Source organism: Sminthopsis crassicaudata, chromosome 1, assembly GCF_048593235.1.
Source record: "Sminthopsis crassicaudata isolate SCR6 chromosome 1, ASM4859323v1, whole genome shotgun sequence".
NCBI classification, from domain to species: domain Eukaryota; kingdom Metazoa; phylum Chordata; class Mammalia; order Dasyuromorphia; family Dasyuridae; genus Sminthopsis; species Sminthopsis crassicaudata.
Window position 1 is genome coordinate 401,185,332 of NC_133617.1, and position 26,984 is coordinate 401,212,315.

General features: G+C 34.5%; 1 protein-coding gene across 1 annotated transcript in view; it reads right to left on the reverse strand.

Annotated features, from left to right (window-relative positions):
- Positions 1 to 26,984, reverse strand: part of LCMT1 (leucine carboxyl methyltransferase 1) — a 104,180-nt gene that overhangs the window by 23,683 nt on the left and 53,513 nt on the right. Inside the window, exon 6 of the mRNA XM_074280030.1 lies at positions 26,542 to 26,644. Within this exon, the coding sequence (XP_074136131.1) occupies positions 26,542 to 26,644 (103 nt within the window). The remainder of the gene's footprint in view (positions 1 to 26,541; positions 26,645 to 26,984) is intronic.

Sequence of the window (26,984 nt, forward strand, 5' to 3'; positions counted from 1 at the left end):
TTCAATCCTGAAGGTGATATGAGGATATTGAATGTCAATAAACAGCTGGGTAAAACAATTAGAATTGTTACATGTTAGTAGGGCTTTAATGGGAATGAGAATACCCAGCCCCCAAATAGCAAAATCTTGACATTTACACCAGAATGAGCAATAATCAAAAAAATCTACTGTGAAACAACAGTGAATGACAACTTCTACATGAGAACCAGACAAAAATGGATGAAGCTCATGAGTAGTAGCAAAGAGAACTCTCTAATAGCAGTAGGGTTGTTGTGCAAATGAAATAGGTTTATGTGAGGGAGGCCTGTGCAAGGTCACCCAACTCACTTTTATCTCTAGAGCCATCTGGAGGTCAAGTGGTCAGACAGATATAGATCAGCATGACTGGAGATTGCCCCAAGACCAATGACATTTCAATTCTGCTAGATTACAAGGTCATAGACCTAGAGATACAAGGGATCACTAAGGACATAGTCCAAATGATGTTCCAGCATGATCAGAGACAGAACGCTTATACTCTACCAGACTATGTCCAGAGACAGCAAATTCCCCTGAGGAAATCCTAAAGTTATCAGAAAACCTTAGAGTGAGGAAATTGCAGAAGGAAACTACAATGGACTTAAGTATAGAGCTGCAACATTCAAATTCTCAGTGCTGAGACTGAGACAACCCAGGATTAGAGGTCAACTAACATCACCTTGCCATGATCTGAAGATCCTAAACCTGAAAGATCCAGAAGAACCAAAGCCCTAAAAGTGGAGGTTAATAAGTCCCAGGGACTCAAGGTAAGACCAAAAAAGACCAACTTACTCAAAATCATAGCAAGGTGCAAAGTCTGGACCTGTTGGCACAAAGCCCCATTTAAGGAACAAAAATTGGAAAGATTACTAAATCAACCAATATAAAAAATTATTGTAAAAATGTTTGATCAACTGGAAGAAACTATATAATGAAGTGGCATTAATAGTCTAAAAGAGACAGAAGAAACAAATATCTCTCCAGAGTTTTAATATCTTCAAAAAAGTAATGAAGGAGTTAAATAAGGAAAATATAAAAACAGGCATCCTAAGGAGTAGATTGGTTCTGTTCTAAATGTCTGCAGAGGGAAAAGAAAAAGGAATATAAAAAGAATATGCTAGTGTAGAAAGGAGGAAGAAAAAGGCAGTATTTGCTATTCTTCATAATATGAGTTGTAAGAAGAAAAGTATACAAAAACATGGAGGAAGGATGGAGCTGAGCACTAGATGGACACCATTCTTATCTGAAATGGACAACAGAAGGCCAAACATAAGTATGATGTAGAAATATATCAAACTGAGCAAATAAGCACTGATGGCAGAGGAATATAGTTAGGAAAAGAACATTAAGAGAGAGGATAACACTGGGGAAAAAAAACAGAAATAAGCAACACAAAATTCCTTATTTTTAGTTTTTTTTTTGGGGGGGAGCCTAAGGCAATTGGGGTTATGTGACTTGCCCAGCTAGATCGTGTTAAGTGTCTAAGGCTATAAACAGGACCAAAAAAAAAAAAAAAAAAGTGTCTAAGCCCAGATTTTAACTCAGGTTCTCCTGACTTCAGGGCTGGGGTTCTATCCACTGTACTACCTAGCTGCCCCCCAAATTCCTAATTCTGAAAGGAGAAACAAAAGAAAATAACTAGAAACTATGAGGATGTCTCAGATTTCCTCTTAGACAACTAGGGAATACTTGAACTGTGAATGTAATAGTATGATGAAAGAGACAAAATGATAAAAGAGATAATTTTGGAGAAACTTACCTGGTAGTAACAAATACAGAGTGAAAAAAGCATAACCAAGAGACACATTTATTTAAGGATAACACAGAAAAAAAATACAGCTTTGAAAAACTTAAAGAACTTTTATCTATATAATCACCATATTTCCAGAGGACTCTAATAAAGCACATTAGCTTCTTCCTTACAAAAAGGTAACAGACACAAAGTGCAAAGACATAAATTTTCAAACAGGTCACTGCATGGATACATTTTGCTCGACTATGCTTATTATAAGGAGTTTTTTTTTTTTTTCTTTCTCTTTTTTTTCCCCTTGGTTTTTAGTTGGAGAGTAAAGCTAGTGGTACCAGGGGTGAGAGAAGTTACAATAATGATGAAAAAAAAAAAAAAAAAGATTTAAAAAATGAACAGGAGAGAACATGTTTAGAAGGAAGCACAGACAAGCAGAATAGTTTTGAAAGTAATATGTGAAATTTATTACATACTTTTAAAAATGAATGTGAAGTAAATATGTAGTTTTATATACAATCCTTTTTGTGTTCTACTGTTTACATGGAAATGTGCTTTTTTGGATTTTTTTGGCACTGAAGTTCATAATAAAGAAAAAAAAATTTAAATAAAAGGAAAAACATTAAGACAACTAAGTGAAAGATGGGCAAGATTGTTAAAAGATTTGAGGCAGGGAATTATTTAGAAGGCTACTACAATAGGGGAGAAGTGATCAGAACCAGAAGAATGTTTATGGCTCAATGACTAAAGAGAAGAGCATGTACACAAAGGACGTTGTAAAGATAGAAATGATAAGATTTGGCAAAGGACTCAAAATCTTTAAGGGATAAAAAAGTGACTTTTAAAAACAAATTTCCAAATGGTCAAATTAAAATATAAAGAACACGACAAAAAAGATCAGATCTTATTAGATAAACATGTTCCTCTATTTCCGTGGTTTTGTCACTTTCATGTAACTGAAATAAATACAAAAGTCATTTATTTTAGTACTTTCCATTAGATATAGTATTATATAACTAATAGGTATTCAAATGCTTATTGGATTGAATTCTGCTTCTATCAACTTCAAATCTGTACACCTTCTACAATGCCTCTGGATCCTTGACCCAGGGCCAATCTTCCAGAATAACATCCAAACATTTGTTATCCTGCTATCTCTATAAACATTATCATATTCTCCTAGTCTTTAAGTGCCAATAAAATCTTATTCTACTGTCAAATTATGTAAGTGACCTTAGATGCTTAATTTTTATGTCAGGAGAATATAAGCTATGTCAAGTTCTTCTAGTTGTAAAGCTTGTAATGTTGGCGTTTATAACATAACATAACAGAGTAAAACTAGCTGAATCTAGAGAAACCCACCTTTGTTGCAAGTAAGCTACCAGGAATGTTTTTATTTGGTTGGTTTTGGGTTCTGGTTACAGCTACTCATTAAACTATCTACTATGGTATTTAGAGGTTCTCCTTTGCACTGGTGAAATGAGAGCATACATGGATAAAATCATGGATCCCTGAAATATCAAAGTCATCAATTATGTTTATTTCATTTTAACTAGTTTTGAACATTCCCCTAGAAGGGTCCAGATTCTGTTAGAAATTGTAGGCAAAATATGGAGTAGAGATCAGTACTAACTAATTATAGTTTTTTATAGTTTAACAAATCAAAATGGATTGTTCTTTAGGAGTAAAAACCACAAAAATCTTCCCATTTCTTTGATGAAAATAGTATGAAATCAGAGGATTTAATGTTCAAAAGCCTTTAGAGGTCATCTGGTTCAACCTTCTAATTTTACAGATGAGGAAACTAAAGCTCCAAAGGTCACACAGGTATTAAGTGATAATTCTAAGATTAGAAATATAATGTATTGGTTCCAAACCCAGGGTTTTTTTGCTGGAATAAAGTACATCATAGCATAAGCAAATGACTACAATACATTTATGGTTTATTATATGTCCAAAATTTATTCTAATATTAAACAATATAGGCATGCATGTTCACACAGTCCAAAGACACAAACCAGACTTAAAATGCAAAGTCTCATTTTACTATAGAGATCAAGGAAGAAACTTAATTTAAGAATGACATTAAAAAATCAATGCTACTCTCCTTCCTTCCAGATCTTTCTTTTTAATCACACAAGGTAACAGTGGTTACAAAAAGGTTACATAAAATCAACTGATGTCATAATCTCAATCTGGCAGAATGTGGGAAAGAGGGCAATATTTATTGTGAACTCAATGATTTCTCCTATGACTTGATTAAAGAAAGTCAAATTGTTATCTGGGTCTGAACATTTATAGCTCCTTAAAATAAACAAGGCTCTTCTTCAAAGAATTGGACTAGGTCTCATCTCCCCCAACTCTAGGTCTAAGATCTGATGCTTCAAAGATGGGATGTCTTGTCCCTTTAAGTTCACCTTTGCTGCTTGTAAGTCCCTGGAATTACTATTAAAATTTTTTTCTATGAATATTTTAAATATAACGATCAGCCATCAAATATTAAAAATTGCTATTTATAAGATGATGTGGGTGACACAAAGAAGCATTAAATAAAGGAATCAGGAGGGCAAGGTAGTAAATTGAGTTTTACATTGATAGGAAATATAAATGACTAACAGATACTAGGAAATGCAAGATTAGAATTTAAAAGAGAGGATCATAGGACTTCCGGCCAAGATGGCGGCGTGGAGGCAGACAGCTGCTTGAGCTCCTCGTTTTCTCTCAGAACTTACTTCATGACAAGCCTCTGACTGAATGCTAGACCCAGAAAGAAATCCACAAATTATCACCAAGAGAAGACGTCCTTGAAAGTCGCCAGAAAAGGTCTGTGTTTGTTCGGGGGAGGGTCAATCAGACTGGGCGCAGACTGAGGGCAGACAGCCAGAGCAAGACAGGCAGCTCACACAGCTCAGACCAGAGGCGGAGGGGTGTGATCTCTGCCGTTTCTGCGAAAGGGCTTTTGCCCCAGTGTGGATGCTCCGTCTTGGCAGCAAGCCAGGAGCAGCAGAGAGGGTGTAAACACCGGAGGTGAAGATTAAAACCCCAGAAAGCCAGCGTCTCTCAGAGCCCGGCCACCCCCAACCCCCACCTGGACTGACTCGGTGCGTTCTCAGAGCCTCAGAGCGCAGACTCAGTACAGTCATTGCTGTTCTGTTAGTGGCTCTCTGCTGCCCTCCCCCCCAGTCTGTAGAGGAAGCCCATTAAAACCATCCAGCCCCATCCCCCAAAAAACAGACCAATTGTTTCTCTTGTCAGTTTGTTTTCTTTGATTCCTACTCTGACAAAATGAACAAGAAATTCAAAAGGGCTCTAACCATTGACAGCTTCTGTGTGGAGAGGGAACAGACTTCAAATGCTGAGGAGACTAGGAACAGAATGTCCCCAGATGTATCCCCTGGGAGGGATATAAGCTGCTCCTCAATACAAAAGAAGCTCATAGAGGAAATCAAAAAGGCTCTCACAAGAGAGCTGGAAGAGAAATGGGAAAAGGAAAGGGAAGCTTGGCAAGAGAGCCTGGAGAAGTCATCCCATGCATTCAAAGACAGAATGGATAAAGAAATCAAATCATTGAGAAACAAGATTAGTGAGCTGGAAAAGGTAAACAACTCCAAGGAAAACAGGATTAGAGAGATGGAAAAAGAAATCAGCTCTCTAAAAAATAAAATGGATAAAATGGGAAAAAATTCCATAGAAGATAAAAACTCAATTGGACAATTACAAAGAGATATTAAAAAAGTGAGTGAAGAAAATACATCATTGAAAATTAGACTGGAACAAGTAGAAATGAATGACTCAAGGAGAAACCAAGAGGGAGTCAAGCAAAACCAGAGAAATGAAACAATTGAAAAGACTGTCAAGTACCTTACCAGAAAGACAACAGACCTGGAAAACAGATCCAGGAGAGACAATTTGAGAATAATCGGACTCCCTGAAAAATGGGAGGAAAAAAAAGAGCTTGGACACCATTTTCGAGGAAATTATCAAAGAGAACTGCCCAGACGTTTTGGAAACAGAGGGTAAAATAGACATTGAGAAAATTCATCGATCACCTACTGAAAGGGACCCTAAAATCAAAATGCCAAGAAATATAGTGGCCAAGTCCAAGAACCATCAGACAAAGGAAAAGATATTGGAAGCTGCTAGAAAAAAACAATTCAGATATGGAGGATCCACAATAAGGATAACCCAGGATCTAGCAGCGTCCACATTAAAAGAACGCAGGGCCTGGAACATGATATTCCGAAAGGCTAAGGAACTTGGTATGCAGCCAAGAATAACTTACCCAGCAAGAATGAGCATCGTTTTCCAGGGAAGAAGATGGACATTTAATGAAATAAATGAATTCCATCTATTTTTGATGAAAAAACCAGACCTACATAAGAGGTTTGATCTTCAAATACAGAACTCAAGAGACTTCTAAAAAAAGGTAAAAAGAAATCTTGAGAACTATACTTCTGTCAAAAAATATGTAAAGAACATATGTACAATTTGTCTTAGAAACTAGAGGTGGAAAGGAGATTATATCATAAAAAAGTATAAAGTGGTGGTACTACATCTCATGAAGAGGCAAAGGTAACCTATTATATCTGAGAGAAAGAAAGGAGGGAGATGAACATAGCGTGTATCAATAGACATATTCGATTTATGGTGAAACTTCTTCCACTTCATTGAAAAGTGAAAGGGAAGGAGTAAGCTAAGGGGAAGGGAATACAGTAATTTCGAGGAAAAGGGGTAAAATAAGGGGAGGATCTTTAAGGTGGGGGAGGGATCCTAAAAAGGGAGGGCTGTGAAAAGCAAGTGGTGTTCACCAGTTTAATACTGGATAGGAGGGTAAAAGGGAAGGAAAGGGGAAAAGCATAAGCAGGGGTTAATAGAGCAATATAGAATTAGTCCTTCTAACCATAAATGTGAATGGGGCAAACTGCCTCATGAAGAGGAAGCAGTTAGCAGACTGGATTAAAAGTCAGAATCCTACTATATGTTGTTTACAGGAAACACACCTGAAACAGGATGAGACATTCAAACTAAAAGTAAAAGGGTGGAGCAGAATCTATTATGCTTCAGGCAAAACCAAAAAAGCAGGAGTAGCCATCCTCATCTCAGATCAAGCAAAAAACAAAAATTGATCTAATTAAAAGAGATAAGGAAGGGCATTATATCCTGCTAAAGGGAAGCATCAATAGTGAAGCAGTATCAATATTAAACATGTATGCACCAAGTGGTGCAGCATCTAAATTCTTAAAAGAGAAATTAAGAGAGCTGCAAGAGGAAATAGATAGCAAAACTATAATAGCGGGAGATCTCAACCTTGCACTATCAGAATTAGATAAATCAAACCACAAAATAAATAAGAAAGAAGTCAAAGAGGTAAATAGAATACTAGAAAAGTTTGATATGATAGATCTTTGGCGAAAGCTAAATGGAGACAGAAAGGAATATACTTTCTTCTCAGCAGTTCATGGAACCTATACAAAAATTGATCATATACTAGGGCATAAAAACCTCAAAATCAAATGCAGTAAGGCAGAAATAGTAAATGCATCCTTTTCAGACCATAATGCAATCAAAATAACATTTAATAAAAAGCCAGGGGAAAATAGACCAAAAAATAATTGGAAACTAAATAATCTTATACTAAAGAATGATTGGGTAAAACAGCAAATCATAGACATAATTAATAACTTCACCCAAGAAAATGACAATAATGAGACATCATACCAAAATGTGTGGGATACAGCCAAAGCAGTAATTAGGGGAAGTTTTATATCTCTACAGGCCTACCTGCATAAAATAGAGAAAGAGAGGGCCAACGAATTGGGTTTACAACTAAAATTGCTAGAAAAGGAACAAATTAAAAACCCCCAGACAAACACAAAACTTGAAATTCAAAAAATAAAAGGTGAGATTAATAAAATTGAAAGTAAAAAAACTATTGAATTAATTAATAAAACTAAGAGTTGGTTTTATGAAAAAACCAACAAAATAGACAAACCCTTAGTAAACCTGATTAAAAAAGGAAAGTGAAAAAGCAAATTGATAGTCTTGAAAATGAAAAGGGTGAACTCACCACTAATGAAGAGGAAATTAGAACAATAGTTAGGAGCTACTTTGCTCAACTTTATGCCGATAAATTCGATAACTTAAATGAAATGGAAGAATACCTTCAAAAATATAGCTTGCCCAGATTAACAGAGGAAGAAGTAAGTAGTCTAAATAGTCCCATCTCAGAAAAAGAAATAGACCAAGCTATTAACCAACTTCCTAAGAAAAAGTCCCCGGGACCAGATGGATTTACAGGTGAATTCTACCAAACATTTAAAGAACAACTAACTCCAATGCTATGTAAACTATTTGAAAAAATAGGGATTGAAGGAGTCCTACCAAATTCCTTCTATGACACAGACATGGTACTGATACCTAAACCAGGTAGATCGAAAACTGAGAAAGAAAACTATAGACCAATTTCCTTAATGAATATTGATGCTAAAATCTTAAATAAGATATTAGCAAATAGACTTCAGAAAATCATCCCCAGGATAATACACTATGACCAAGTGGGATTTATACCAGGAATGCAGGGCTGGTTTAATATTAGGAAAACTATTAGTATAATTGACCATATTAATAATCAAATTAATAAAAACCATATGATCATCTCAATAGATGCAGAAAAGGCATTTGATAAAATCCAACATCCATTCCTACTAAAAACGCTTGAGAGTATAGGAATAAATGGACTATTCCTTAAAATAATAAGGAGCATATATTTAAAACCTTCAGTAAACATCATATGTAATGGTGATAAACTAGAACCTTTCCCTGTAAGATCAGGAGTGAAACAAGGTTGCCCACTATCACCATTACTATTCAATATAGTACTAGAAACTCTAGCCTTGGCAATAAGAGCCGAGAAAGAGATCCAAGGAATTAGAGTAGGAAATGAAGAAATCAAATTGTCACTTTTCGCAGATGACATGATGGTATACTTAGAGAACCCCAAAGACTCTGCTAAAAAGCTAATAGAAATAATTCAGAATTTTAGCAAAGTCGCAGGATACAAAATAAATCCACATAAATCCTCAGGATTTTTATACATTACCAACACAATCCAACAGCAAGAGATACAAAGAGAAATTCCATTCAAAATAACAGTTGATAGTATCAAATATTTGGGAATATATCTACCAAAGGAGAGTCAGGAATTATATGAGCAAAATTACAAAACACTTGCCACAAAAATAAAGTCAGATTTAAATAATTGGAAAGACATTCAATGTTCTTGGATAGGCCGAGTGAATATAATAAAGATGACAATACTCCCCAAACTAATCTATTTATTTAGTGCTATACCAATCAGACTCCCAAGAAACTATTTTAATGACCTAGAAAAAATAACAACAAAATTCATATGGAAGAATAAAAGGTCGAGAATTGCAAGGGAACTAATGAAAAAAAAGTCAGAGGAAGGTGGTCTAAGTGTACCTGCTTTAAAGCTATATTATAAAGCAACAGTCACCAAAACCATTTGATATTGGCTAAGAAATAGACTAGTTGATCAGTGGCATAGGTTAGGTTCACAGGACAAGATAGTGAATAAAAATAGCAATCTAATCTTTGACAAACCCAAAGATCCCAAATTTTGGGATAAGAATTCATTATTTGACAAAAACTGCTGGGAAAACTGGAAATTAGTATGGCAGAAACTAGGCATGGACCCACATTTAACACCACATACTAAGATTAGATCAAAATGGGTCCAAGATTTAGGCATAAAGAACGAAATCATAAATAAATTGGAGGAACATGGGATGGTTTACCTCTCAGACTTGTGGAGGAGGAAGGAGTTTGTGTCCAAGGGAGAACTAGAGACCATTATTGATCACAAAATAGAACATTTTGATTACACTAAATTAAAAAGTTTCTGCACAAACAAAACTAATGCAAACAAGATTAGAAGGGAAGTAACAAATTGGGAAAAAATTTTTACAGTTAAAGGTTCTGATAAAGGCCTCATCTCCAAAATATACAGAGAATTGACTTTAATTTATTAGAAATCAAGCCATTCTCCAATTGATAAATGGTCAAAGGATATGAACAGACAATTTTCAGATGATGAAATTAAAACTATTTCCACTCATATGAAAGAGTGTTCCAAATCACTATTGATCAGAGAAATGCAAATTAAGACAACTCTGAGATATCATTACACACCTGTCAGATTGGCTAAGATGACAAGAACAAATAACGATGAATGTTGGAGGGGCTGTGGGAAAACTGGGACACTGATGCATTGTTGGTGGAGTTGTGAAAGAATCCAACCATTCTGGAGAGCAATCTGGAATTATGCCCAAAAAGTTATCAAAATGTGCATACCCTTTGACCCAGCCATACTACTACTGGGCTTATATTCCAAGGAAATACTAAAGAAGGGAAAGGGACCTGTATGTGCCAAAATGTTTGTGGCAGCCCTTTTCATAGTGGCTAGAAGCTGGAAGATGAATGGATGTCCATCAATTGGAGAATGGTTGGGTAAACTATGGTATATGAATGTTATGGAATATTATTGTTCTATAAGAAATGACCAACAGGAGAAATACAGAGAGGCTTGGAGAGACTTACATCAACTGATGCTGAGTGAAACGAGCAGAACCAGAAGATCATTATACACTTCAACAATGATACGGTACGAGGATGTATGCTGATGGAAGTGGATTTCTTCAACATAGAGAAGAACTAATCCAATTCCAATTGATTAATGATGGACAGAACCAGCTACATCCAGAAAAGGAACACTGGGAAATGAATGTAAACTGTTATTTTTACCTTCTGAATCCAATTCTTCCTGTGCAACAAGAAATTCGGTTCTACACACATATATTGTATCTAAACTATACTGTAATATATTTAACATATATAAGACTACTTGCCATCTGGGGGAGGGGGTTGGGGGAGGAAGGGAAAAAATCTGAATAGAAGTAAGTGCAAGGGATAATGTTGTAAAAAATTACCCATGCATATGTACTGTCAAAAAATGTTATAATTATAAAATAAAATAAAAAATTAAAAAAAAAAAAAAACTAAACTGATCATAAAAAATGACATGAAAATCTCCAAAAATATAAATGTCCAAATTAAAAAAAAAAAAAAAAAAAAAAAAAAAAAAAAAAAAAGAGAGGGGCAACTAGGTGGTACAGTGGATAGAACACTAGCCCTGAAGTCATGAGGACCTGAGTTCAAATATGACCTCAGACAATTAACACTTCCTAGTTATGTGACCTTGAGCAAGTCACTTAACCCCAAATGCCTCAGCCCAAAAAAAAAAAAAAAAGAATTTAAAAGCGAGGTCAAGGTTAGAAATAAAGACTTGTGATTCAAATACTTAATATCTAATGATCTATAGAGGACTTTTACAATTTCCAAAAGTTTCACATCTATTACCTTATTTTAGCCTAACTTAAGACATAAACAGAGCTAGCTCTCCTTTTAAATATGAAGATAACTAAAGTTTTGTTTGTCTTTGTATTTCCAATGATCAATATCTAGTAGCTTCCTCATTAACATCTGTTGAATTTAATTAAATATTGAGCAATGAGTCAAATTCAGTTTTTAAAAAATCTGTAAAAACTACAACTACACTAAATTCCAACTCTAATGGTTCGTTTCAAAATGGTTTAATTTTTAAATGTTTAGGGATTAAACCTGTATTTTTCACTACTATTTTCTAGCAAGAAAAACTATAACTCCCTAACAAGGAAATTTCCTCTATTAATGCAGGTCAGCACCCCTGCAGCTTACAGTCCTAAAACTGGGAGTTTAAGCATCGTATGTGACAAGAGGGGGCACTTGAACTTAGGTCTCCAGATAATAGCTTTCATCCAGGCTTTCTATCTGTTACATAGTGCCTCTTTTAAATATGTATTCATGTCCTACAATATGCTGTTTACAGGAAACACACATGAAATAGGGAGAGACATACAGAGTAAAAGTAAAAGGTTGGAATAGAATCTACTATGCTTCAGGTGAAGCCAAAAAAACAGGGGTAGCCATCCTCATCTCAGATCAAGCAAAAGCAAAAATTGATCTAATTAAAAGAGATAAGGAAGGAAACTATATCTTGCTAAAGGCTAGCATAGATAATGAAGCAATATCAATATTAAACATATACACACCAAGTAGTGCAGCATCTCAATTTTTAAAAGACAAATTAAGAGAGATGCAAGAAGAAATGGACAGCAAAACTATAACAGTGGGATATCTCAACCTTGCACTCTCAGAATTAGATAACCACAAAATAAATAAGAAAGACATCAAAGAGGTAAATAGAATACTAGAAAAGTTAGATATGATAGATCTTTGGAGAAAACTAAATGGAGACAGAAAGGAGTACACTTTCTTCTCAGCAGTTCATGGAACCTATACAAAAGTTGATCATATACTAGGACATATAAACCTCAAAATCAAATGCAGTAAGGCAGAAATAGTAAATGCATCCTTTTTAGATCACAATGCAATGAAAATTACATTTAATAAAAAGCCAGGGGAAAATAGACCAAAAATAATTGGAAACTAAATAATCTTATACTAAAGAATGATTGGGTGAAACAGCAAATCATAGACATAATTAATAACTTCACCCAAGAAAATGACAATAATGAGATGTCATACCAAAATGTGTGGGATGCAGCCAAAGCGGTAATAAGGGGAAATTTCATATCTCTAGAGGCCTACTTGCATAAAATAGAGAAAGAGAAGATCAATGAATTAGGCTTGCAACTAAAAATGGTAGAAAAGGAACAAATTAAAACCCCTCAGACAAACACGAAACTTGAAATTCTAAAAATAAAAGGAGAGATTAATAAAATTGAAAGTAAAAAAAAACTACTGAATTAATTAATAAAACTAAGAATTGGTTCTATGAAAAAACAAACAAAATACAAAAACCCTTAAAAGGAAAGAGGAAAATCAAATTGTTAGTCTTAAAAATGAAAAGGGAGAACTTGCCACTAATGAAGAGGAAATTAGAGCAATAATTAGGAGTTACTTTGCCCAACTTTATGCCAATAAATTCGATAACTTAAATGAAATGGAAGAATACCTTCAAAAATATAGCTTGCCCAGATTAACAGAGGAAGAAGTAAATGGATTAAACAATCCCATCTTAGAAAAAGAAATAGACCAAGCTATTAACCAACTTCCTAAGAAAAAGTCCCCAGGACCAGATGGATTTACAGGTGAATTCTACCAAACATTTAAAGAACAATTAACTCCAATGTTATATAAACTATTTGAAAAAATAGGGATTGAAGGAGTCCTACCAAATTCCTTTAATGACACAGACATGGTATTGATACCTAAACCAGGTAGGTTGAAAACAGAGAAAGAAAATTATAGACCAATCTCCCTAATGAATATTAATGCTAAAATCTTAAAAAAAAAATTAGCAAAAAGATTACAGAAAATCATCCCCAGGATAATACACTATGACTAAGAAGGACTTATACCAGGAATGCAGGGCTGGTTCAATATTAGGAAAACTATTAGTATAATTGACTATATCAATAACCAAATTAACAAAAATGATATGATCATCTCAATAGATGCAGAAAAAGCATTTTATAAAATCCAACATCCATTCCTAATAAAAACATTTGAGAGTATAAGAATAAATGAACTATTCCTTAAAATAGTCAGGAGCATATATTTAAAAGCATCAGTAAGCATCATATGTAATGGGAATAAACTGGAATCTTTCCCAGTAAGATCAGGAGTGAAATAAGGTTGCTAACTATCACCATTACTTTTCAATATTGTATTAGAAACACTAGCCTCAGCAATAAGAGTTGAGAAAGAGATTAAAGGAATTAGAATAGGTAATGAAGAAATCAAACTATCACTCTTTGCAGATGATATGATGGTATACTTAGAGAGCCCCAGAAGTTCTACTAAAAAGCTATTAGAAATAACCCACAACTTTAGCAAAGTTGCAGGATACAAAATAAATACACATAAATCCTCAGCATTTTGATACATCACCAACACAATCCAACAGCAAGAGATACAAAGAGAAATTCCATTCAAAATAACTGTTGATCGTATATAATATTTGGAAATCTATCTATCAAAGGAAAGTCAGGAATTATATGAGCAAAAATTACAAAACACTTGCCACAAAAATAAAGTCAGATTTAAATAATTGGAAAGACATTAAATGCTCTTGGATAGGCCGAGCAAACATAATAAAGATGACAATACTCCCTAAACTATTCTATTTATTTAGTGCTATACCAATCAGACTCCCAAGAAACTATTTTAATGACCTACAAAATAACAACAAAATTCATAGGGAAGAACAAAAGGTTGAGAATTTCAAGGGAATTAATGAAAAATAAAATAAAATGAAAGTGGCCTAACTGTACCTGATCTAAAACTATATTATAAAGCAGCAGTCATCAAAACCATTTGGTATTGGCTAAGAAATAGACTAGTTGATCAGTGGAATAGGTTAGGTTCACAGGGCAAAATAGTGAACAACTATAGCAATCTAGTGTTTGACAAACCCAAAGATTCCAACTTTGGGGATAAGAATTCATTATTTGACAAAAACTGCTGGGAAAACTGGAAATTAGTATGGCAGAAATTAGGCATAGACCCACATTTAACACCACATACCAAAATAAGATAAAAATGGGTCCATGATTTAGGCATAAAGAACGAGATAATAAACAAGTTAGAGGAACATAGGATAGTTTACCTCTCAGACTTGTGGAGGAGGAAGGAATTCGTGTCTAAAGGAGAACTAGAGATCATTATGGATCACAAAATAGAAAATTTTGATTACATTTGATTTTGTACAAAAACAAAACTAATACAAACAAGAGTAGAAGGGAAGTAACAAACTGGGAAAATATTTTTACAGTTAAAGGTTCTGAGAAAGGCCTCATTTCCAAAATATACCGAGAACTGACTCTAATTTGTAAGAAATCAAGCCATTCTCCAATTGATAAATGGTCAAAAGATATGAACAATTTTCAGATTATGAAATTGAAACTATTTCCACTCATATGAAAGAGTGTTCCAAATCACTATTGATCAGAGAAATGCAAATTAAGACAACTCTGAGATACCACTACACACACAGATTGGCTAAAATGAAAGGAAATGATAATGACCAATGTTGAAGGGGATGTGGGAAAACTGGGACACTGATGCATTGTTGGTGGAGTTGTGAACGAATCCAGACATTCTGGAGAGCAATCTGGAACCATGCCCAAAAAGTTATCAAACTGTGCATACTCTTGACCCAGCAGTGCTATTACTGGGCTTATATCCCAAAGAAATACTAAAGAAGGGAAAGGGACCTGTATGTGCCAAAATGTTTGTGGCAGCTCTTTTTGTAGTGGCTAGAAACTGGAAAATGAATGGATGCCCATCAATTGGAGAATGGTTGGGTAAATTATGGTATACGAATGTTACGGAATATTATTGTTTTGTAAGAAATGACCAGCAGGATGAATACAAAGAGGCTTGGAGAGACTTACATCAACTGATGCTGAGTGAAATGAGCAGAACCAGGAGATCATTATACACTTCAACAACAATACTGTATGAGGATGTATTCTGATGGAAGTGGATATCTTCAACAAAGAAAAGATCTAATTCAGTTCCAATTGATCAATGATGGACAGAATCAGCTATACCCAGAGAAGGAACACTGGGAAATGAGTGTAAACTGTTTATATTTTTGTTTTTCTTCCCAGGTAATCTTTACCTTCTGAATCTAATTCTTCCTGTGCAACAAGAAATTCGGTTCTGCACACATATATTGTATCTAGATATATTTAAACATATTTAACATGTATGGGATTGCCTTCCATCTAGGGGAGGGGGTGGAGGGAAGGAGGGGAAAATTCAGAACAGAAGTGACTGCAAGGGATAATGTAAAAAATTACCCATGCATATGTATTGTCAAAAAAAAGTTATAATTATAAAATTAATTTTAAAAAAATAAATAAATATGTATTAATGTACTTTGCAATGTGGAAACTATAATTTACCTTAAGGTGAGCTATTTCAGCACTTATTTAGTAAACTCTTAAATCCTCTAGATTTTTAACATTTCTCCTATAATCACATACAATCAGTTATGGTTTTATGTTTGGAAAAAAAAAGTTATGGTGCATATACTGTCAGATTCAGTTGATATGGTGGATGATTTAGCTGAATTGCTTTTTTGTTCATTTCTTTTTTTAATCTCTGTTACAAGGGATGGCTCACTGGGTAGGAGGATACAGGAAACAGAAATGAAAGCGATGGTGACAGTGAAGCATATTTTTTTTAAAATGCACAGAAGGAATTTTAGATAACACAGATAATCAGGAAAGTTTTTGGAACTAATGTTCTGAATTTAGTAGATGCTTTAAAAAACTAAACTTATGTAATGAGATTCATGATTTCTATACAATATTTTTTTTCTATGCATAATATATATAATGCATAATAGGGATGGACCTAGAACTTAATTAAGCAAGTAACTTAAGTTTTCTCAGCCTTAAGTTTCCTCATTTGTAAAATGGGAATAATAATAGAATCAACCTTCCAAGGTTGTTGTGAAGATTAAATGAGATGTGGAACAGCTAGATGATACAAAGCATAGATCATTAGCTCTGGAGTTGGGAGGATATGAGTTCAAATCCGACTTCAAATACTTAACACTTCCTAGCTATGTAATCCTGGGCAAGTCACTTAATCCCAACTGCCTAAAAGAAAAAAAAAAAGAAACTGAAGATTAAATGGGATAATATTTGTAAAGCACTCTGCAAACTTTTAAGCAATATATAAATGCTAAACTATTATTATTATTTGTGCTTACCATTTGGAAAGTCAAGTTTGAAATAAAAATAATAGTTTTTAAATGAATAAGACTACCTACCTCTTGACAGAAAGATGAATGACTAAATATGCAGAATGAGACATTTCTGGACATAGCCGATATGAAATTTTACTTTGCATGACTATATATTTATTACAAAGATTTTGTTCTTTTTTTAAAAAAATTTTTAGTGGGGAGAGAAAATAGGTGCTTGTTATTTGAAAAAAAAATTTTTTTTAATTAGAAGAAAAACATTATAGATTATAAAATGACAGATAGTCCCTAATTTACTAATGGGATGAGCAAAGCAACTGTTATTTGGAGTTCCCTCCAAATTTATATTCCCAAGAAATGGTGCTGTATATTGTCTTCAAAGGGCACTCATTATGTTCCAAAAAAAAGGTCTCTGCTTTAATATGTTTAACATATTAAATACCCAAAGTCTTATCACCATGTTTTAATGTAATCCTTCATTTGGCAAATGTACATTCAGAATTCCAACTGGGGAAAAAGAGACACATCTCCCCCTTCTGGACAAGAAGTAGAAATGTGACAATTGATTTTCAAATCACTGATGGAAAGAAAGATAGGAGAGATAAACAATGGGGTCAAAAGTGAGAAAAGTAATGAGAGGATAAAACAGGGGCTCTACAGTAAGTTGATTGTAGGAGTGAGACATCCATCCAGATTAGTTTGTTGCATCCCTCTCCTTTTTCACATTCAGGACATATGAATTAAGACTCTGACACAAAGGAGAAATAGCTACAGGTTAAGAGAGAAGATAAAGACTATTTAAGCAATAGTAATTGCAGAAAAAGACAGAGAACATGTGATATATATATATATATATATATACATATATATATATATATACACACACACACATATACACACATATGTATAAACAAAGTAAATTCTTATTATTATACTAAAATATCTCACAAAAATTACTGCTATTCACCTAATTCCCTTTAAAGTTCCACAGAGAGAACAAGAACAGGCCTATTGCTCTGCATGTACTATAGGAAGGCTCCTATGAGATCCTAATATACATAAAACTAAAAAGCTTTAAAATAAGCAAAATTATTGCAATTAGAATAAGAAAGGAAGTAAATGACTGGAAATTATTTTTATAACAAATACAAGGATCTGATATCCAAGAAATACATGTAACTAATAAATATATAAGGCCAAAAATCATTCACCTTAAGAGAAGTTATCAAAAGATATGAATAACAAGTTCTCAAAAGATATATAAATTTTTAATCACTACTGAAAAAATGTTCCACTAACAATAACAGAAACACAAATCAAAACAACTTTATCATGCTAAGATGATAGATAAAACACATCAAAAAACCCCACGAATATTGAAGGACATCTAGTGAGGCAGACACACTAATGAACTGTTGATAAAGCTGAGAATTGTTACAATCATTCTGGAAAGGAACTTGGAATTACATAAATAAGTATGATGTACAAACTTTTAAAACCCTGATATTGCACTGCTGGGCATATACCCAAACAAATTCAGTGACAAAAAGAAAAGCAGCTCCTTATATATAGTCAAATGTTTATAGCAATACTTTTTTATGATATCAAAAAACTGGAAATAAAGTAGATGCTCAGGGAAGGGCTAAAGAAATTGTATTACATGAATGTAATGAAATATTCTGTTCTATAAAAAATAATGGGCATGATGAATACACAAACCACCATGGGAAAACTTACAGGAAATGATTCAAAGAGAAGTGGGAGTCAGAAAAACAAAAAGCCAATGATAATGCAAATGAAAACAAATACTACAGAACAACAACAACAAAAAAAAAAACCCTGAATGTTTTTAAATTAAGAATGAGTTTAACTCTAGAGAAGAGATATGAAAAGACATACCCCTATTCACTCCTTTGCAAAGGATGAATAAATCCAAAGATACAGAATACTGCATAAAAGGTCAGATTTCTTTTGCTATGTTGGATCAATTTTGCTGAATTTTTTTTTCTTTCTAAAAAGAGAAAACTATATATATATGTATATAGTTAATGCTATAAGAGAAAACAAATTAAGAACACAAGGTTTTAATGCTAGATATCTGATGCTATCCAAATGCTCACTTTATAAGCAAGAAAATGAGGTGCTAAGAACAGAAATGACCATACACATCACTTAACTGGTAAGGTTGGGTAGCTATAATTGGTTTCTCACAATGAGCAGACTCAGACATCTCCTTTCACCAGAACATATTGTCATACTTAAAGGCAAAAACAACTCTTTACTCCTTTATCATCAAGCCATTAAAAAAATACCACTGCTTTAGTCACCCATTACCAGAAAAGACCCAGAGAGATGGGAGCTGTTGATGACACCAAAGCTCCTATAATTATTCATTCCTTCTAAAATTCTTGACCTTGGAAAGATGAGATCCTAATCCAGGGCCTCTCAAGGATCTCATACAAAGGCATTTCTGACTCCAATTCTACTGTCCATGTAAGAGAAATATCTACTTTATCCATCCTGTTTCACTGAAGACTCTGAGAAACTCTACCTCAGCCCTCAATAACCAAACACCTAAATGTCAAGTTTTTTTAAAACTAATAACTCCAGAAGGACCAGCACCTTAGATGTCAACTGTGACCTTGAAATGCAAACATATTCCAGTTACTAACCTCTTGGAGTATTTTTGTTTAACACCTGCCATTTTGAAATCAAGCAAAGGATATTGAATCAAATGAAACTTTAAAGAAGCTTTTGGGGACTCAATTACCAGATATTTAACTAGATAACTGAAACCGACCAACTGTGCTTATTACCCAAGATATTCATAGAAGATGGCCTATAGTTCTTTACTGACAGTGAATTTCTCCAGATGCTCTTGTTTGGGAATAAGGATTATATCAAAAATATAATATATGATTAATGATCAATTAAGTGAGTCAAGACAACCACTTGAACAGCCAGCCCCACTTATCTGAGGCAGGCACGAATAAAAATATAATAAATAAGGCCCAGAAGTTACAGGAATGGGGATAGGTTAGACTGCATTTGGGAACTGACTTTTTAACAACACCAAGCTGGTTCTTGGCTCAACAAGCTATCTTTTAACTCCATTAATGCTATGTGGTTTTTATCATATGCCATCAGCATTATTCTCCATTACTCACTTTCCCTCATCTCATATATGCAATCAGCTGGCAAATATTGCTTTCTTCTTCCACAATATCCCTTCCACAACCTAAAACTCTTAGAGTCTGAGTTTGTTTAACTCTTGTTTAAACTTTTGCAGTAGCCCCTTAATTGATCTTGCTATCAAAGATATTTAGCAGATCTAACCATGTCACTTTCTTACTAAATTTATTCCAGTAGCTCTAGATATCCTCTAGGATCAAATATAAATTCCTCTTTTACCTTTTCAAGTTTTTCAGCCTAAGGTGCCAACTATACAAGACCATACTATGCATGGAGTTTTCTTGGCAAAGTTACTAGCATGGTTTACCATTTCATTTTCCAGTGAATTAAAGCAAAACAGAAGTTAAATGACTTGCCCAGGGTCACACAGCTAGTAAGTATCTAAAAACAGATTTGGACTCAGGTCTTCCTTACTCTGGTTTGGGCAGGTTGCCACATGGCTGAAGCTCCCTTCTCAAACTTTTAATTAACTAATACTCTGTATTTAATCTCTTTATATTTATTTTATATATACTTAAATATCTACTTGCTATCTTCACTATTATGTGTGTTTTTTTTAATAGAAACTATTTTAAAGTCTTTGAATTGATATATACAGGCATAGCATAATGTCTGACACATAGCTTAATAACTATTGATTAATTTGTTGATTAAATGCAATGCCATATTAATGAATTAAAAAACACAAAATAATTCAGAAAAAAATTTAAAAGATATGCATAAATTAGCACAGAAGAAGTAAGCATTCCTGATTAGGTGAACAATTTACAGAATATCCACATGAGAGAAAACAATCCTGAAAGACATCACAACTTTGATCAATGCAGTGCCTAAGCTTGATTTTAGAAGAACGACAGTAAAATAATTTCCCTTTTTTTGGCAAAGAAGAGATGGCCTATAATGAATAGATATTTCTAAGACACTTACAGGGTTTTGATTTGCTTAGCAAAGACTCTTTGTTGCAAAGGAGAGTTCTATATATTTTTTAAAGAATTCAAGTATAAGGTGATCCAATGGGCAAAAGAAATACAAGGTGATCCCAAACAGACTATCTCAAATTTTCAATGATGATCTGATGAAAATAACTGATGAATAAGGATTATCATCAAAGAAATATATGATCCAAAAAGGAAATAATTAAAATCATAGATTAAGAATATGAAATAAAAGGGCAAAGTGCTCTAGAAGTTGTACCCCCCCAAAGTGTAAAAAGACCTAGAAGAAAGCCTCCAGAAGATCAAGATAATAACAACAACAACACAATAGCATTTACACAGCATCTGCTATATACCAGGCACCCACTAAGAGTTTACAAATATTATTTAAGCAGTAAAACAACTTTGGAAGGTAGATGCTATTATTATTTCTCTGTAAAGAACACTGAGAAAATGAAGTTAAATGACCTGGCCAGAGTTAAACAACAAGTATCTGAGGCCATTTTAAGTTTAGTTTTCCAATTTCAGGGCCAGCATTCAATCAACTGTAACACTAATTGCCTTTACTTTATCCTTCCTTCAGAAGTTATAGAAAAAAAACAGAGAAGAATCACATAAAATGAAAAGGGCTAGATGGATCAATTTGCATTAAAGCGTGAGATTAGAGAGCTATAAGCACAAATCTTTTATACTTCCATGAACAACCATCACAAAGTTTGCACCTTCTCTTCCCCCAAATCCCCTATACTATTCTTTCCTCCAATCCCTCAAATTGTCTAGATTTTAGCTTTCCTGGGAAAAGGCCAACCATGCAACCCCTTTTCTCCCCCATTTTATTCTCTCTTCCTTTGTTCCAATCTCTGAGGGAGAGGCAGACATTTTCCTTGCCAGGGCTAATACCTCCAGGAATTTGCTCCTGCAATTTCACTTTTGTCTTTTTCGTCTTCACTCTTTCCTCATCCTCTGGCCTTGCTTAAAAATATTCCTGGATTTTCCCCATCTTAAAAAAAAAAAAAAATCATTTCTATATACTGTGATCTCCTCAACCTATCATAACACAGCTTTCCTCCCTTTCACAGTAGAACTCATTTTTTCCTTCACTCAGTGCATCCTCTTTTTTACTTCCAAATCATTTTTCAATTCCTTGCAATTTGGCTTCTGATACAAACTCTTTTTGCTTGGCATTTAAATCATTTTTTAGTTCCTTCAATTTGGCTTCTGATACAAACTCTTTTTGCTTGGCATTTTTGCTTGTGGCATTCCATAACCACATTCTAACTTACTTCTGTTCTCACCATTCTACTTTCTCTCTTCTCCAATCACGTTCTCCAGCCAGCTGCATAGGTCTTGGGGGGGGGGGGTCAAGTCGCTACTACATAACATCTAGTGACTACCTATTATAGGATTCAACTGATCATAGATTTAGAACTGGAAGGAACCATATATGTCATCGAGTTATTTACAGACAAGGAAAATAAAGAATGGGGAGGTTAAGAATCTAGCACAGGGTTCCACAGCTAGTGTTTAAAGCAGAGTTCAAACTCAGGTCTTCCTGACTTCAAATCCAATATTCTATTCACCACTTTTCATAATCAAATATTAATTTAGTCAATCAATAAGCATTAGGGATACAAAGAAAAGCAAGCCAGTCCCTGTCTTTAAAGGGCTCACAATCTAATGGAAGAAACAATATTCAAACAATGATGCATAAACAAGTTATAAAGAAGACAGATGGAAAATGATTACTGGAAATACATTAAAATTAAGAATAATTAAAAAAGTCTTCCTATAGAAGATGAGATTTTTAGCCAGGACTTAAGCCAAAGAAGCTACGAAGTGGAGATGAGGAGGGAGATCATTTCAGACTTGGAGGAAAGCCAGAGAAAATAACCTGAAGCCCAGAGATAGTGTGTCTTCTTTATGGAATAGCAAGAAAGTCACTGACCTTGAAATGATGATTACTGGAGGAATATACAGTGTAAAGATTATAAGACTGTAGTGATTGGGAAAGAAGACGTGGCTATAAAGGGATATGAATACCAAACAGAGGATTTAGAATTTCGAGAAATGATAGAGAGCCACAGCGGGAGGAATGGTGGTAAAATGCTGAAACCTGAACTTCAGTGACTGAATGGAGTACTAGAGTAGGTAGAGACTTGTGGCAGGTAGACCAACTAGTAGGCTATCATTGTCTGCCCAGACATGAGGTGAGGAGAGCTTAGACTAAGATGGTGGGGATGTCAGAAGATATGGTACAATATGGGATGAAGGTGAAATCAATAGTCTTTGTAACAGACTGGATTTAGGGGTTGATAGTGGGGAACTGAGGTAATTACATGCCAAATCCCTCTATTTGGCATCGGATGCCTTTCCCAACTCAGATCTAACCTTTTTCCAGGTTTTATGACATATTATTTCTCTCCAATCTACAATCCAACCAAACTGGCTTTCTTCCTGTTCATACACACAAAATATCATCTCCTGGTTCCCTGTCCAGGCTGTTCTCTATCCTTGTGATGGAAATTCTAGACCATCTAGCTTGTGAACTAGATTAGCTTATCCTTGGGAATTGTTAAAAACAACCCATCTAGTTCCTATTGTCAACCATGATGAGAACTCAAGTTTCCTTGGTTAGCATAGTCTTGATGAAAGTTAGGATAGTCTTAATGAAAAACTCAGTTTCTCAATACACACATGTTTCCCTAGATCTTGCTTTTATTTCCCCCTCCTTCCCTGAAACCTTAAAAGTCATATCCCCACCAAAAGCAAATTGCTTCTTCATTTGTGACCCTGCCTTGCCTCAAGATATTTGTTTGAGCCAATGTGCTATTCAAGTAATAAACAGAAAATCTGTTACCTGTGATGAGTGTTTCTGACCTAATTTCTTTATGCTGTGAACCGAATCTCTATTATATTCGTTTCATAAAATCATTTTACAATTATGCTCTCCCAAATCAATTTCATATTACCATTTCTGGTACCTTTATCACCACTTTACCTGGAATATACCACTTCTGCTCTTCTAACTCAAGTACCTAGATTCCTGAAAGGCTTAGTTCAAGCACCACCTTCCTGTGCATAAAGCCTCTTTCTGATCTCCTCAACTTGTAGTGCCTTCCTCTTTATATTAATTAGTATTGATTTTATACATGCACACATATATGCATACACACATATGTTGCCTTCCTGACACATGTAATGTGATTCTCAATGAAAGTCAGAAATTGTTTTGTTTCTGCCTTTATATTCCCAATACTTAGCATAGTCTAGTAACCATAGTGGGTACTTAATACTTGCTGATTGGCTGATTTATTGATTTTAGTGCACACATTTCAGCCAAGCATGCTTACTGCCTGTTGCTGGAATTTTACATTCTACCTCTCCTATCCACACCTTTGCACAGTCTGTCTTATTTTCCTTCACGGTTCAGTTCAGGCACTGTCTCCACTAGGAAGTCTCTCCTAATATACCCCAAAAGCTATACTCTCTCCCTTTCTAAATTTACCTATGCATATGCTATTGTCCTTCAGAAGCATATATACTCCAGGAAAGCAATTGTTTCATTTCTGTCCTTGATCAAAAAAAGTTTCACAAAGAAGCATACATTTCAAATGGGCTTTAAAAGTATCAATAGGAAACTTGAGAGAGGGGAAACTAAGAAAACATTGCAGATATTAGGGAAAAACAGTGTTTCATTTGTCTCTGAATCCTAAGCATCTAGCATAGTACTTTGCATATATTTGGTCAGGACTGATGCTTTTACTGGTTTAAGGTACTCCCAAGGAAAAAATTCCCTTTATTTAGTATGAATGGACAATTGTTATGTGATTTATAGGATCTCAGAGAGCTGATCAGGACACTGAGTGGCAATGAATGACATGTCCAAGGCCACAACAATAATGTACAGAGATATGATCCAGATCTTCCTGACTGCTAGGCTGGTCTTCTAACGACTTACACTACACAGCCTCTCTCTAGGCATACAATAGATTTTTAAATAAATTATTGATGAATTGTTTATAGATATTAAGTAGCAGAGCTAGGTTATGATCAAGGCTAGACAAACTCTGAAGTCCCTTCCAACTTGAAGACTCTGCAATTCTATATATGCCTTTTTGAGCTCTAAAATTATATGACTGACAAAATCCTGAATGGTAGGTATGGTGAGCAGAGAGAAACTGAAGCACAGATAAATTGTTCCCTGGGGCAGGCAGAAAGAAGGCTCTGACAGAGCTCAGTTTGAATCTGAGGTCCTATCCTTTGTGGAGATAATCCAGAAATCTGAGTTATGCCAACTCCCTGAGGCTAAATTAGCCCTATAAATCTACTTATGGCCCATGCCATGTTTGCTGAACCTCTTTGGGTCAATCTGCCACAGCACTCTGCCTTGTTAAGTCTTTCCCCTTTCTCGTCCCCCCATGCCACATAATGTCTCTCATAACCCCACTATATCTTATCTCTCTCCTCTCCTGACCCCATTTCTCCTCCTTACAACTAATTCTTTTTGGGGTACTAAGTCCTTTTCAGGATTTAGCCTGCCAACCAAGGGCATGTCCCAGGCTCACAGGGTATTCCCTCTCTACTGGGCAATTATGAATTCCACAAAGGAACTTGTCTTTTCCATCACTACTTATTAAAAAACATTTCTTATGCTCTCCCAACTCTTTTATATTTATCATTCCTGGTGTGTATTGTATATCTTCATTTTGTAACTTCTCCTAAATAAATCTATCTTTTGCCAAAGAGACAGTCATTGTGAATTCTTCACATGACTAAACCCCGATATCTGGTGCTTCTCCTAAGGCACATGACCTAGTGCCATATCATTTGCTACATCAGACACATCATGACCAAGATTAAAGTATTAAAAGAAAGCATATAAACTATAAAATCATTAAAAGTAATTAAAAGGGGCACCTAAGTGGCGCAATGGATACAGCACCAGCCCTGAAGTCAGGAGGACCAGAGTTCAAATGTGGCCTCAGACACTTAACACTTCCTAGCTGTGTGACCCTGGGCAAGTCACTTAATCCCAATTGCTTCAGCAAAAAGCAAAAAAACAAAAAAACAAAAAACAAAAAAAAAGGGAAAAAAAAGTAATGTAAAAATGTTTCAAGTAGATGTAATCCATTCAAAGTGAAATGGAAAGACTAATCAGAATAAAAATAATGATAAACAAGTATTATTAATTGAAGATAAAGTGTTAGCTATATTGAAGTTGCTATATTCTGAATCCAAAAATTTAATTCTTAGTTTCAAAATATTCCACTTAATGGAAATCTTCAACATAAAGAAAAACCAACTCACTTCCAGTTGATCAATGATGGACAGAGGTAGCTACACCCAGAGAAGAAACACTGGGAGGGGAATGAAAATTGTTAGCACTAATATCTGTCTGCCCAGGTTGCATGTACCTTCGGATTCTAATGTTTATTGTGCAACAAGAAAATGATATTCGCACACATGTATTGTACCTAGACTATATTGTAACACATGTAAAATGTATGGTATTGCCTGTCGTCGGGGGGAGGGAATAGAGGGAGGGGGGGTAATTTGGAAAAATGAATACAAGGGATAATATTATAAAATATATATATATATATATATAATAAAAAAAAATGCAAGGCAAATCAAAAAAAAAAAAAAAAAAAAAAGAAAAAAAAAATATTCCACTTAAAAAACTGTGATAGTGATCACATGACATAATATTATACTGTACTTCCACTTCCAGTTTTTCTTTTCTTAGCATAACTTCACAAAACACACTGAGGTTAAAGAAAAAGTCTCACTGTGTATTCATGTTACATTTCTTTAGTTTCTCTTCCAAGCTGTTTAAGTCTCTGAGATCTGCTCCCACAATGGCAAATCTATTTGAATCCAAGACATGTCCATCTGCAAACAGAAAAGAGACATAAAATGAAACTTTCTCTATAAAAAGATATTTTTTAAATGTTAAAAGTCCTTCAATTTCTTAAATGTACATCTTTCCTAAGAGTCATCTATAGGAGACAGGTTTTCCCTCCAATTGCTCTATAAGAAATTACTTGTGCTAAATTCTTCTTATAAAAATCACAAAGTTATATGTGTGTGTTTAAATAAATTATTTGCCACATTAAAAAAAAATAGCCTTATTTACTCTACTTTGTTTCAAAATTTCCCCTATCTGCTTATATCCCACAGTTATTTCAGACCACGAAAACCACTACTCCAGAGCTGCATTTAGATTCCACCT